The sequence below is a fragment of the Tursiops truncatus genome, chromosome 20, assembly GCF_011762595.2.
Source record: "Tursiops truncatus isolate mTurTru1 chromosome 20, mTurTru1.mat.Y, whole genome shotgun sequence".
Lineage (NCBI taxonomy): Eukaryota > Metazoa > Chordata > Mammalia > Artiodactyla > Delphinidae > Tursiops > Tursiops truncatus.
In genome coordinates this window covers 39,806,352-39,819,661 of record NC_047053.1, presented here as the reverse complement: position 1 = coordinate 39,819,661, position 13,310 = coordinate 39,806,352, and the positions used below count along the sequence as shown (strand labels likewise).

At 57.3% G+C, this 13,310-nt stretch overlaps 2 protein-coding genes across 10 annotated transcripts; one reads left to right on the top strand and one right to left on the bottom strand.

The window, feature by feature from the left end:
• Window positions 1–1,850: 1,850 nt before the first annotated feature.
• On the top strand, window positions 1,851–6,712 carry LOC109550611 (coiled-coil domain-containing protein 200). Of its 6 annotated transcripts, XM_073797704.1 has the most exons (5): window positions 1,855–2,044; window positions 3,203–3,340; window positions 3,434–3,500; window positions 4,008–4,057; window positions 4,851–5,023. In XM_073797704.1, the coding sequence occupies exons 1-5, from the start codon at window positions 1,949–1,951 to the stop codon at window positions 4,875–4,877; spliced, it is 378 nt and encodes a 125-aa protein (XP_073653805.1). In that variant the 5' UTR covers window positions 1,855–1,948; the 3' UTR covers window positions 4,878–5,023. The 6 variants fall into 6 exon arrangements, 5 of the variants coding, with proteins under 5 accessions (XP_073653804.1, XP_073653803.1, XP_073653805.1 ...); XM_073797703.1 differs by lacking the exon at window positions 4,851–5,023 and adding an exon at window positions 4,510–4,673 and having other exon boundaries at window positions 1,851–2,044; window positions 3,203–3,500; XM_073797702.1 differs by having other exon boundaries at window positions 1,852–2,044; window positions 3,203–3,500.
• A 410-nt stretch (window positions 6,713–7,122) lies between these two features.
• Window positions 7,123–13,203, bottom strand: TMEM106A (transmembrane protein 106A). Of its 4 annotated transcripts, none has more exons than XM_073797696.1 (8): window positions 13,086–13,203; window positions 11,576–11,802; window positions 10,979–11,042; window positions 9,633–9,786; window positions 8,985–9,125; window positions 8,850–8,893; window positions 8,278–8,331; window positions 7,123–7,701 (listed from the first exon to the last, which is right to left on the bottom strand). In XM_073797696.1, exons 2-8 carry the CDS (start codon window positions 11,781–11,783, stop codon window positions 7,581–7,583), a joined length of 786 nt encoding a protein of 261 aa, XP_073653797.1. In that variant the 5' UTR covers window positions 11,784–11,802; window positions 13,086–13,203; the 3' UTR covers window positions 7,123–7,580. The 4 variants fall into 4 exon arrangements, with proteins under 4 accessions (XP_073653797.1, XP_033703832.1, XP_033703831.1 ...); XM_033847941.2 differs by lacking the exon at window positions 8,850–8,893 and adding an exon at window positions 11,889–12,027 and having other exon boundaries at window positions 8,278–8,327; window positions 8,951–9,125; window positions 13,086–13,165; XM_033847940.2 differs by lacking the exon at window positions 8,850–8,893 and having other exon boundaries at window positions 8,278–8,327; window positions 8,951–9,125; window positions 13,086–13,202.
• Window positions 13,204–13,310: the final 107 nt, after the last annotated feature.

The window sequence follows — 13,310 nt, the reverse complement described above, 5'->3', positions numbered from 1 at the left end:
CCCCCAGCAGCTGGCCATAGCCAGGTGCCCACTGTGACGGCGGGCACTTCCCAAGCATCCTATAGTGTCTTCCAACAACCTTCAGAGGAAAGGCTCAGAGACGCTGAGTGACCTGCCCAAGTTCCCCCAGGTAGTCGGTGGCACAGGCGGGATTGAACCCGAGTCTGTTTGACTCCAGAGCGCTAGATGACTCCACTAGACTGGCTGCCTGAACTGACAGACAGACTCTCTGTCTGAGGTTCAAACTCTCTGTTTGAACCCGTTTTCAGGTTCAAGGGCTGCACCCTGCACCCTCCCTCCACCATCAACAGTGCTTGAGGCTGAGGCCGGGTCGAAGCCCCTTCTTCACCTATACCTTCCTCTTGCTTCCAGTTGGACTCAGCCTCTGCCGTTTCTAGAAAAATTTATATCTTTGGGGAAAGACCAACAGTCCACCCAGTCCCTGCCCCCAGAAGCCTTCCCCCGGGCTTCACGAAATGACACCCTCCCCTGGCCACTCCGCCTCCTGAAGACCCAAGGAGTTCAAAATGACTCTCCCCAGAATGTGCCACTTCGGCCTGGGGCTATTTGCGTTGAAGGCCGTGGAGGCCCCAAGGACACAGGAAGAGCTTTCTACCTCCCCCTCAACTGCCTAAAGAATTTAGATAGGGGGCCTGGCTCAGAGAGAGTTATTATCAGAGACAACTTTTATCTGAGAGACCCACCTGCACAGCAGGGCAAACATCCCATTACAAGAAGGGCAAACGTCTGGTCTGCCCTTCTTTTTGTCCCGGTGACTCACCCTTCTCTGCTTTGAAGCCCAGGCCCTTATCGCATTCCTTAGCTCAGGAGGGCATATAAGCCTCAGCTGCCCTTGGGTCTCGTATCCTTATGGGATCCCTGAACATACGTAATTATACCTGTTTTTCTCCTATGAGTCTGTCCGATGTCAATCTGGTCATTAGACCAGCCCACAGAACCTAGAAGCCCAGAGGACGAATTTTTCCTCCCCAACGGGACGCAAATCGGGTAGGATAATAAATAATACCAACCTGTAGCTGAGCGATTTTATATTTCATTTCACATACCTCTCATCCATTGACCCACGTGGTCCTGTGTGAACCCCGTGAGGAAGGTAACAAGTGCTACCCTTCTGGTTTTCCGGGCAAGGAAACTGAGGCCCAGAGAGGTGAGCTGAGTCCCGGGTCAGAGGAAGAGAGGGAGGGTAGGCTTGAGCCCGGCGCATCCAATCCCCGGAACCAGGGTGCTTTCTAATAAGCCGCTTTGCCTTCACAGAGCTCACACCTCAGTGAGAGCTGGCCGGGTCTCGTATCTTCTTTTCCTTTTTTGGGTCTTCTGTGGCCGCTCCACGCGGCATGCGGGCTCTTAGTTCCCCAACCAGGGATGGAACCTGTGCCCCCTGCAGTGGAAGCGTGGAGTCCTAACCACTGGACCACCGGGGAAGTCCCTGTTTGTTCTTGAGTCAGCACAGCGGGGGAGACGGAGGACTGAGGGAGGAGGGAAGGGCGGGGTCAGCAGAGGGCCAGATGAGGAGGCTGGAATCCTGGGAAGGGTGGGAGAAAGAAACCGGAGAGGAAAGCCAGACCACTCGGGGGATCGTCCCCCGGGGCCCACTGAAACTCAAGGCTTAGGTGGAAAGGTGTCTTCTACCTGCCCAGGGCCCTGGAGAGAAAGGTACTTTACAGATGCTCTCTAGGAGGCGTGGGAAGAACACCCCCCTCCTTCCCAGGGCAGGCGGGGGTGGTGGGTGGGGGGTGGCGGGGGTGGGTCGCGGGGAGGGGCTGCCCAGTTGCCCCCGGTAGCGGCCGCCGGCCGTATTGTGAGGTGGTTCTGGTCACAGGCCAGGGGGTTGAGGTGGGAGGAGACGGAAGTGGTGGGGGCAGTGGCAGCCTCCTGGGCTCTGCCTGCCCCCAGCCCCTGCCTGGGGCCTTCTGTCACCGCCACCATCATGGGCAGTGCGTACCACTGGGAGGCCAGTCGCCGGCAGATGGCTTTGGGCCGGAGGAGGTGGCTGATGGCCCAGCAGCAGCAGCAGCAAGAGCAGGTGCATGAGAGGGGCCCCGTTCACCAGGGTCCTTCCGGGGACACGGAGGGGATGGGGAGGGGAGACGACGGACCCCAAGGAAGCTGTCCATTACCTGGTGAATGTTGTTTTGCTTGGGCTGGAGGAAAGCAAGGTCCTTGGATGTCTTGGATGGACCGTAGGAAAGCAAGGTCCTTGGATGTCTTGGATGGACCGTGTGTGTGTGTGTGTGTGTGTGTGTGTGTGTGTGTGTGTGTGTGTGTGTATTGGGGTGACTCAGCTTTGCTGTTGTACTAGGCCGAGGCCTCACGTGGGATTGAAGCGTCAGGCTCGGGAGGTTTTAAAGCTGCTCTGTCCAGTAGGGCGGCCACCAGCCTGTGTGCTATAGCCCTTGAGACGTGGCTAGTGAGACCGAGGACCTGCATTTTAAACGTTACATACATCTAATTTATTTAAATATACTCTTTAAGACAAATTTTCGTTTTACCTACCGAAACACTTTTAAGTATGTTTGGAACAACGTGGATATGTGAACCTACTTTTTCGACTGTAAATTATCTGAACTCTAAATATTTTAAATCAAAATGCAGTGTCTAAATTCAGATGTGCTGCTGAGTATAAAATGCCCTCTGGGTTTTGAAGACTTAATACAAAAACAAAGACTATAAACTATCTCATTAATATTTTCATATTGGTTTTACGTTTTGGCTGCATTGGGTTGAATAAAATGTATCATTATACCCAGTTTCACCTATTTCTTCTTACTCTGTTACGTGGCTAACAGAGCATTTTAAATGATACATGGCCCTCGTTATACTTCCACTGGGCAGTGCTGTTTCAGAGCATGTGCAAGAGATTATTCTTTACCCTCCGGCACTGCAAACGATTTTCAGTGCGCGGAGGTAGGTGGCCAGAGGCGGCTGTTTCCTGGGCAGGGGGCTGTGCGGGGGTGGGGGTGGGGGGGGGGCGCACTGTTGCTATAGAAACAGTCCTTGGGTGTGGGTGGGTGAGGGGAGAGAGTTCAGGCCCCAGCCTCAGCCTCCAACTCCAGGGAACAGAGACCCTCCAGCCGCCTCCGCCTCTGGATTCCCTTGCCTTGCTCCCCTCAGTGTCTCCGGCAGGGGGGCGTGGCTGGGTGGGGAGGGAGGAGGATGCCACTTGCGGGTGGCTTCTTGACAGGAACTGAAGAAACTCCAAGAAGAGAAACGGCAATCTGAAAAAAGAACCCAGCCATCTCGGGAGTCGCCGCGGGAGTCGCAGCCACCGCCGGCGCCATCACGGTCGCCACCCGCGCAGCCGCAGCCGCAGCCTCCGCAGGTACCCGAGCGGCCGCCGCCGCCGCCGCCTCAGCCAAAGCCACAAAATGCCCAAGACCCTCTTACTGAGCGCACCTCCCGGTACATTCTCCAGGATTCCCAAAGGCCAGGCGCCCACAAGGACAGATTCCAAGGACGGGTGATGAACCCTCAAGGTGCAGGTGAGTGACATGCCCGGGAGCGGGAGATGGTGAGGAGAGAGCCCCGGGCTATAGTCCAGAAGCCACATCTGTCACCCCACCCTTTGACCCTCCCTGGCACCCTTCACCTTTACTTGGGGGTGGGGGCGGTCACACTCTCTGAGTGGATTTGCACCAAGCGAGAGCTGCAGAGAAACCCGCTGACTTCCGCAGAGCGTGGCTCAGAAGTGGTCAGTCCCTTCTCCAGGGTGAGGGTGACAGACGGGGTCGGGGGTCGGCTCGGGGCGGCCAGAGGGTGGGGCAGGAGGTGTAGGCTTAGCAACGGATATCCTGAGCCCTGGGGGGTCTGGAACAGGGAAGCCCCGGTCGGCTTCCTAGTGGAGAATGCTCAGCGGGGGCTGGGACTTTGCCTTGCCCCAGCTAGGGGCCTTGGCCTGGCCCCCAGAAACGTGGTAAAGAGTCCGGCTGTGGCATGTGCCATTCTCAGGAACTGCCAGCTGAGTGACGTGTGCTTCGTTTCATCATCAGGTTTCGGGAAATCTAGCCCAGATACACACACCAAGTACCCACGATTCACGGTGAGACGGACTCAGAGTGTGAGAGGCAGCTACGGTTTGGCTGCGTGTCTGCCCGCGCTCGCGTGTTAGTGCAGGTGGAGTCTAGAAAGGCTTCCTCGGCGGGAATCGGGAGAGGGGACTGAAGTTATTCCGTCACTTCTGGATGGCCCGTTCCTCCACTCCACGCCCCCATAAAGATGTCTCTGTAGGCCCTGTTGCTCAGCACTCAGTATAAGTGAAGGAGCTGACGATCTAGTTGGAAAGATAGCACGGGTGCCAGAGAAGCAAAATCAAGGGGGCCGTTTGCAACGCGGATGGGGTAGAGCCAGCTGCAGCGGGAGGACGGTAAGACGTGAAGTCAGGGCTTGTGGTCTCCGTCAGGATCACCACTCTCGGGTAGCAGGACTCAGATCTCTGAGCCTCAGCTGCCCCACCCGTAAAATGAGACTGATAATACCCCACCTCCTCCACAGAGGTGTCACGAGGACTGAATTAAAAGGGAAAGCATCCAAAGCACTTAGCTTACGGCCTGGCTCCTTGTAGACTGTCAAACCCAGGAAGACGCTTTTTTGAGAGTCTTGAGAATTACATGAAACAGGATACGCTTTGGAAAGAAGCTTTTTTTCTTTTGTCTCTGACTCAGGCGCAAAGGATGGGAGAACCTGATCCCGGCCCTTTAAGACGAGGACTAGGCTGCTACATCATCTCACTTTGATTACTCGGGCTTCAGAGGCCTTAAGACAATGTTCTCAAACCAGCAGGCCCGGGAGCTGCTAACTAACCTGTTCTGCCTCCTGTCTCTCCCTCTTCTCAGTCAACGAACTACATCCAGCAGTGGTGATTCAGAGACAGACCCCCGAGACCCCACTGGCCGGCCATCAGCAAACATCAGATGAGCAGCCCCGTCTTCCTACCTCCCAGCAGCATCTCCACTTCAAAAGCCAAGCCCTCCTGATCCACTCTGGCAGGGAGGCTGGCTGGGAATCACGTGTGATTTCTTCCCGCAAAGAATCAAGAGACTGGCTGGGCTCCAGGAGACAGAGATGAGGGGGAGGGGCCAGGAAGACCCACGAAGAGGATGGAGAGGGTGCGAGAAGACAGTGGAGGGCAATTCCATGCTTCTCCAGGCAAAGCCAACGGGAGAACTTGGCCTTGGGCCCCCAGCTCTACAGCTCCACTACTGGCCCTTACTTAGCAGTGATATCACAGCCTGCTGGGGGCTCAGGTCTACGACTCTCGCTGGAGCCACCAGCCCTTCCTCCTGGCCGATGCTTATCGAGACGCACCTGGGGAAGCGTGGGTGGCATCACACCAGAGCAGACCTGGGACCTGGGGCAGCATCAGGAAGAAGTGGCACGCAGGGGCCTCCTCCAAGTCCAGTGTCGTGCCTGGTCCACGGTGGGCACTCCGCTGTTGAACGGAGGGTGGTTGGAAGGGATGGAGAGAAAGAACTCGGAGGAAAGGAGGACTGTAGCCTCAGGCACAGGACACCTGACCTTGGGAAGAGGGGGACTCGCCCCCCGCCCCCACCAAATCCACAGGCCTCTTCCTCCCTGGGTCTCAGCCTTTCCACGTAGCAGAGACAACCCAGAGGCTCTGGAGGCCCCAGGCAGCCGCCTCACCTCTTCCTGAAACTGACACCTGGGGTCCCCCAGCCCTGCTCCCTCTGCCACTCTTGACTGGTGAGGGGGATGCCTGGGTCCTTTCACTGTAGCGTCTCACCTTTGGGTGAGACTGAAGGAGCCTCTCTGCAGTGTTTCCTGAGAGGAGCAGTTGGGGGAAGCGAAGGAGCGGGGGCGCACAGAACAGGAGCATTAAAGTTGGGAGGGGCTCAGAGACACACAACGAGGGAAGGGGAGCGAGCGAGCTCCTGGGAGCGGTCTCCCAGAAGGCAGAGAGGCCGGCCGTGTTCCCGAGGGGCTCAGGGACTGGGGAAGAGACCTTGATGCCCACTTGGATATTAAGAAACAGGCTGTGAGATGGGGAGCGTCCACCGGCTCCCTTCCCACTCACAGGAGCCTTTTATTTTCCTTCCTTAAACACGGTTAAGCACAGCTGATTGACTCCAATATAAATCCATTACATTTGGCGAACTCCACCCAGCGTGAGCTCCAGCCTGGCCCCCGTGGACTTCCGTGCTCTTACCAGCACCACCTCCACGCCAGTTACCCAGGCGTGAAAGCGTGCGGACAGCACGAACTCCTTCCTTCCCCTCATCACCCCCGGCCGGCGCCTCACCAGGTTCTGGTCCCACGTGCCCTTCTCCGCCCTTCCTACTGCAACCTCAGCTTTCCCTGCTACTCAAGCTCACCTCTCTGCCTGTCTGAGTGACGGAAACCGGTAACCGCCTTTAGTGAGCAAACACAATTCCTGCTCGCCCAAAGAACCTGGGGTTTGCCTGGGGCTTCTCATCTGAGTGACAGCAAAGAGGCGACGGCCTGGACCAGTCCCGACTGATAGGCAGCTCCATACTGTCAGCGCCCAAAGGAGAGCAGAGGCCTCTGGGAGCAGAGGGCGCCCTGGGACTAGGCCAGGGGTGCAGCGGGACCCAGCAGTCCGGCCTCACCTCTGCAGGTTTTCAGCGGGAGGGCGGCTGCGCCCACCGTTTGACCTGCCTGTGTCCCCTCACGTGGGCTCAGGCTTGTGGCCTCCTTCAATAAAAACCTTTTAAAATGACTCTGGCTTTGTCTCTGTTTTTCCTGTGCAGGCCCAGGGGGGTGCCCGGTGCCTCCCTTCCCTTTCCTTCCCTCCCCTCCCCTCCCCTCCCCTCCCACTTTGGTTCCTGCTCTGAAGAGAACGATAAAACTGTTTTCGGGAGAGAAGCTTTAGCTGCAGAACAGCTCTGACTTCCTGGGGACCCAGACAGTCTAACCAGGAAGGCTGCGGAGCCAAAGGGCCTTGGCCAATCTTGCTGTCAGATGGGTGGGGTGGGGAGACAAGGTACCAGGCGTTCTCGAAGCAGGCCATCACCATCACCCTGTCACACGACCAAAGCAGGGCGGCATAGGAGAGCATCTACGGTTCCCTAAGAGGCCCTGGGGACAACACTGGCTGTCCCCCAAGTCACCTTCTCATTACCAGGTGGAGAACTTGGAAAGGATCCATGTATTAAAAGCCAGACAAAATGAAAGCTTTCTCCACATTCAGGCAGGACAAAGGTCTTCCCTGGACGAGCTGGGCAACCAAGGTGCTCAGCACAGACAGTGTGGGAGCCACTCCGTGCCGCTGAGGCAGCTCTGAGGAAACGTCAGGTCAGACTTTCCTCAAGACAGACCAAGGGGAATATCTGGTGCTGGCTTCTAGAAGAACCAAGCTTCCATTCCTGTGGAAATCAGAGAGGGCGTGAGGGTGTGTGTGCGTGTGCGTGTGCGTATGAAGTTAACGTCCACAGAAAGCTTCCTCTGCTGGGGGTGAACAGGGGGAGGGTATGATAAAGCAGGGCTTTTCCTTCGGCAGAGTCACTCTCGTCCTATTGGGTGCCATGGAGTGGTGGGAGATGCAGACCAGGCCGGCAGGTGCCCGCAGCTCGACGACAGCAGACAGGTCACGGCGGGCGAGGGACCAGCAAGTGGGGCTTGGATGCGTTTCCCCGGCAGTCCACATATTCGTAGCTCTGGAAGACCAGCTGCTCTGAATGGCTCAGGTAGGAACAGGTCAGGGTGCCCCTGGAGAGGAAACAGGGCTTTTTTTTTTCCAAAAAAACCCACACCAGTTTTATTTTGAAGATTACAGAACTTGAGCCTTGGCCCTACCCAACTTCCACGTCCACCGATCTAAGGATATGCAGTTGGGCTAGGAGTGAGAGAAGGAAGTAGGGAGGCCAGGGGAGAGACCTGGTGGCGGCAGAGGAAAGGAGTAAGATGGCGGCTGGAGAGCTCCCGCCACCCTAGGTCTGCGCTTCACTGTCTTTACTCCTCCACACCACAAGGGTCTGGGAAGAAGAGGAAAGCCCTGGCCCTGCTCTGCTCTCTGGGGAGGGCTGGCTTCCTCAGACCAGACCCGGCCCTTCCTTCTGCTCCCCACTCTGCCGAGGCACCTGGGACAGCTGCCCCCCACCCCCCCACCGGGTTCTGGGCAGATCTGTGCCTGTCACGTCAGTGGCTCCTAAGGTGGGCCTTAGGGCAGGGGCTGGATCTGCTACTGCCAAGAGCCGACACAGACTCACGGGATTCGCTGCGATGACTCTCCCCCCACGGGGGGCAGAAGTGGGAGAGGGTCCCAGGGCTCCAAGCCCTACTTACTGGATGTGCAGAAGCACATGGTGGACTTTGATTTTCAGCCAGGTACAGATCTTGCTGAGAGAGACAGAGAGAGAGAGACAGAGAACCTGGGCCCACGTTTCACACACTGAGCAGCCTGTCGGACAGCTCGGAGGAGACCTGCCGTCCCAGCGCCCCCCTTGCCTCCTTTCCATCAGGGGCCCCACATGCCGCCCCCACCCCTTCCCCCTCCCTCTGCCCAAGGTGAGCATGTCGCCCCTGCTGCAATATCGCTCCTCCAAACCCCACTGGTTTGGCCCAGGCACGGGCTGGCCTCTCCCTTAGTAGAAGACGGTGAGTCAGGCTGAAGAGCCTAAGGTCATATATCGTTAAGTGTGAACCAGATTCTAGGCTGGTTTTCATTCCAGGCCAGGTCCAAACAGGCAGAGGCTGGGGACCCTGAATGCTTGTACACTGCAGTCTTGGCCACAGAGTGCAGGCCACGTGCTGAATGCAGGGTCTGCTAAGCAATCAGAACATCTGGTGGGAATTCGACCTGGGTTTCCAATCAGTACAGAGGCTAAGGGAGAAGGGATTGATCAAGGGCTACTCACTATGTGTTTTCATCCCATATCCTGTTGGCTACCGTATACAACATCTGTCAACCAAATGGGTATTGGGTTAGCCCCAACTCCAGCCACCCGCGTCCACACACCTGTGGGCAGGTCTGGCCAGCAAGAGGGAGTCACCTGCTCACTGGCCAAAGGGCCGACGTGGAGGAGAAGGCTGTCGGAGATCTGCCCCACCACGAGGGACAGGTGCAGAACCTCAATGGTCAGCTGGGTCACGGCGATGGGGTAGTAGTTGTTATTGGAGATGCTCAAGATATTCTGGCGAGCAAGACAGGGAAAGGAAGGGGTTAGGGTAGCACCATCCTGGCAAGAAGTCGAACAGTTTCAAAACCCCGCAGCCTGATTGAGACCACCCCCAACGCGGGCCTCAGCTGCCGAGGCCCAGTGTCAGGAGCCCCTCGGAGGGGCTCTTAGCGGCGAGGAGTCGCCTTTAACTGAGACATTAAGCTGGCTCAAAATCCAGTCTCACCCTGCAAGGCTCTCTCTGTTCAGTCCTGCCCACCCGGGGAGTCTCAGGCACACCACCCCGACTGCACCCAGTGATCTATGGCTCTGGCGTCAATTCTAACCCCTCACTGTTCCAATCCTGCACGGTCTGTTAGGGGGCTCATGGTTGCTCCTGCTTCTCCCCAGGCTCCTGACATCCTCTGGCTGCCATAAGATCCCCGGCTACCGATGCCCGGGGTGAGCACACCGGACAAGGGCTACAGAGGAGTGTTGCCAGGAAGGTGGGGTCGGAGCCCAGGGGCACAGGCACCCACCCACCGTTATACTGAGGTGGATGTCGGCCTCGCCAACAGTCACCGTGGAGGAGTTGAGGCCTACAGGCTGCACGGCGATAGTCCGGGGAAACAGGAAAAAGACGATGAGGGAGGAGGTCACCAGGCAGATGAACACTGCCAGGAACACGGAGAGCTTCCTGTGGGAGAACAGGACCCAGGGTAGAGGAGTGGAGAAGTCTGGACACCAAGGCTGCCTGGGCCCGGGGCGTTCAGACACTCTTCTCTCTACGTAAGGCTCTCCTCCGAGCCCCCACCCCAACACACACACACAACTGTACACTTAGCTCCCCAGATGCGGAGGACCAACCTAGGCTCAGAGGTGGCCCAGGGTGGGTAGGAGCACCGGACTGAGAGGCTGGCAGCCCGGCTTCCATTCCCAGTTCTGTGTTAGCCACTGGCCCAGCAACTCTGAACAACCCGCCTAACCGCCCTAAGCCTCCGTTTCCTTGTCTATAAAATGGGGGTAACGGTACCTACCTCATACCATCTGTTATGGGCTAATGCATGAAAAGGCACCCATGCCTGGCCCTGGCACATAGCCAAAGGCTCAACCAACGCTAGCTATTCTCACTGGAAGAAGTAAGCCCATGTGAATTTTGACAGTTCTGAATTTTCATATTCATATTCAGAACAAGACATCATCTGTCCATCTAGTTCAAAATTGAGATATGCATTAAAGAGAGAGCACCTTGTTAGCATTTCCTAAGGGGCACTGCCAGATTCGGCTTCTGGTGCACTGGCGGGGGCAGGTTGGGTGGTGGGCTCCCCCACGGAAGCTGAGGACCCTGGGAGGAGGTTGCAGGGATCTATGTCAAAGGACCCAGATGACAAACAGGGTCATGGGCCCCCCAGTGAAACTCAGGGCTGCCTCCTCTGAGGTTCTCAAGTGTCCCAGAACAGAGAGCAGCTGGTTTCCCATCTCTACGGGGAAAAGAACAAGCAGGTCTGAGCTGCCGTAGCAAAGGAAGTTCTTAGGAAAAATCACTTCCCCAAACCAACAGCAACCACAGCCACTCCCTCCCTCCTGGAAGGACTTGCAGAGTCAAGAGGTCCTCTCGGTCTTCAAAAGGGAGCCACGCTTCTTGGAGGCAGTGGTGCAGGACACCAAGAGGCCTCAGGTGGCATCTGCTGTGCCCCGAGCTTCTTAAACTAGGAAAATCCTTGGAAACAGGGAGCTAATACGTCTGAGGCCAGTGAGGCTCAGGCTCTCTGGGGGAGAACCAATGGAGAAAAGCTGGGGGGTGGGGTGGGAAGGGGGATTGGGGGAGACAAAGAGGAAGAGCCCCCAGGGGCAACGCCTACAGAGCTGGGATAGGAAGAGGGGCTTACGTGTGCCTGGGCTTCAGCCTCTGGTCCCCATAGGGGATGAGGGCCACCAGCTGCTTCTCTAGTTCTGTAGAAAGAGGGTGAGAGGGAGGGCCGAGAAGTGTCCATGACAAATGTTCCCTGTGCCAGCCTGCCAGCAGCACCCCTCCGTCCCACAGTGTCAGAAGCACGCCACCTCTGCCTCAGAGCAGGACTGACTGGGGACACCGGGCTGCTGGCAGCTCGGCTTTGCCAGCTCTAGAACGGAGGCGAGAGTTTCATTAACAGGTGTGGAGCATTCCTGCACGTCACCACAAATCCGAGAAGCCCAATTTCTTTGGAGACGTCACTGTAGCTTCCTGCATCCGAAGGCAGTGCTGCTAAGAAGGCAGAGAGGCTGGGAATCCCCTGGGTTCGGGCGGTACCACCAGGGCAGGAGGGGGTCTCTGCAGCGAGCCCAGGGAGGGTCAGCATCTCCCTGGCTAGCCCTGAAACTCAGGGACTAGGAGCTGGGAGACCCAACCCCATCCAAGGAGACTCAGAGGGGCCTGGCACTGGCCAGCTGGCTGCTAAGAGCTTTTCCTGGAGCCCGGGCTACTTCCAGAGCCTGGGGCCACTCACCTCGAGGGATCTCCCCACTGCCCTGGCAGGTGGGACAAGTCGCAAAGCTGCCGCCAGCAGCCCTTTCACAAGGCGCACAGGAACAAGAAGGCTTGCTGCTGGTGGTGCTGGAGTAGCTGGCAGCCTCGCTGCCACAGGCTGGGCCGGAGGGCAGCATCGACTTGTTCTCATCCTCCCGAGAGCCCAGCTGGGAGAGTGTCTCACCCATCGTTCAGGGGTATTTTTCACTGATGAGAGAAGAACAAAGTCCAGTCAGCACCGATGCCGGGTGTCCCTCTGGTTTTAGGCTCTTGAGATTGGCAAGGAGCCCCACCACGCTTTCAGCAAGCTCGAGCCTAAGCCAGTGAGGGGGTGGGAATTCGAGCAGCTACACACGACTCCTGGATCGGGAATCTCAATGCATTGCAACTCTTTGTTGTTTTTGTTTTTATTGTAGGGAGAGCTCAATCGGCCTACAAGAGGGAAAAGCAAAGCAGAAGTTATTTCACTTTAAGGGACTTTCGTAAGTGAAAGGCAGAGCGCTTAATTTTGTTCTGGAAAAGCTGCTGAGCTGTCATTCACTGCAAGGGAAGGAAGTTAGATAGGTCATGGGGGCAGCAGCCAGGGGAGCCCCTTCATCCTCTGCGACAAGACGACTCTGAACGTGTCTCTAGAGCACCCGGGCAGAAATGCCCGAGGTCTCCAGCCTGGGTGTGGAAGGAAAGTTTCCATTCCTGAGCCTGGACAGGTGCTGGCGTAATAGGAAGGCAGGGATTCTTTGGGACAAGAAAAGAAAAAGGCGGCTAGGCTGGCCACAGATGGGGCTGAGAACCCTAAAATGATTGTAGAAGGGAGCATAAACCTCTTCCGCTTGCTTTCTGAGTCGGGGTGGGAAAGAATGTCTGGGCGAGGGTGGTAGCAATTTCAGGGTCAGTCCTTCACTAGGACGAGTCACAGCGAACTCCAGATCCTTCCCAAAAGACTGGTGGCAAATGAGTGGGCAAGGTGAGCCCAACTCAGACCTTCTGGGCTTAAAATAAAGGAGGCCTCACCTGGTTTAGGTCTGAGGTTTAAAATAAAGGGAGCCTCACCTGGTTTAGGCCTGAGATCCTGGGCTCCTCTCAGCTGCAAGAGGGCTAGAGATTGCTGGAGTACGTCTTTGGGGAGGAGGGCCTGTAAGGCAGGGTGGCTCCAGGGGGCCACCAGTCCCCTTCCCGGAGAGTCCTGGGGACCGACTGCACCGCGTTGGAGGAGGTGGGGAGCGGCGACCCTGGCCTCCCCAGAGCCTTCACGCCTTACTCTGGGGCTCGGCCATGGGCTGCGGGGTCGGAGCGGACTGAGAGGCTAGGAATTCAATGAACGAGGATTTTCAGTCCCACCACACACCCCGGGAGGCCGTTAGCAGAGCTTGGAACCTGCGTGTTGGGCTAGGAGGAGGCACAGAAGGGGCCTGGGCCCTTGCATGCCAAAAGGAAAGAAGGCAAGGAGGGTCCCTTCTTTCTAAGGAACCGATTCTAAGGAATCGCCTTACCCCCGGGCGACCGCAGCGACAGAAACGCCTGCAAAGCAGAATCGAAAGCGCGGGAGCCGGGGTTGTCGCCCCAAGCTTCGGCTCAAAGCCTTGGGAAGCTCCGCCCCGGCTCCTCCGGACCCGCCCCTCCCTCCCAGGGCCAGCCTCTCTCGACCCAGCGGCCAGAAAACTTCTCGGTTCTTCAAAGGCCACGCGAGGTTCCCGACGAAAGGACCGGCCAGTCCA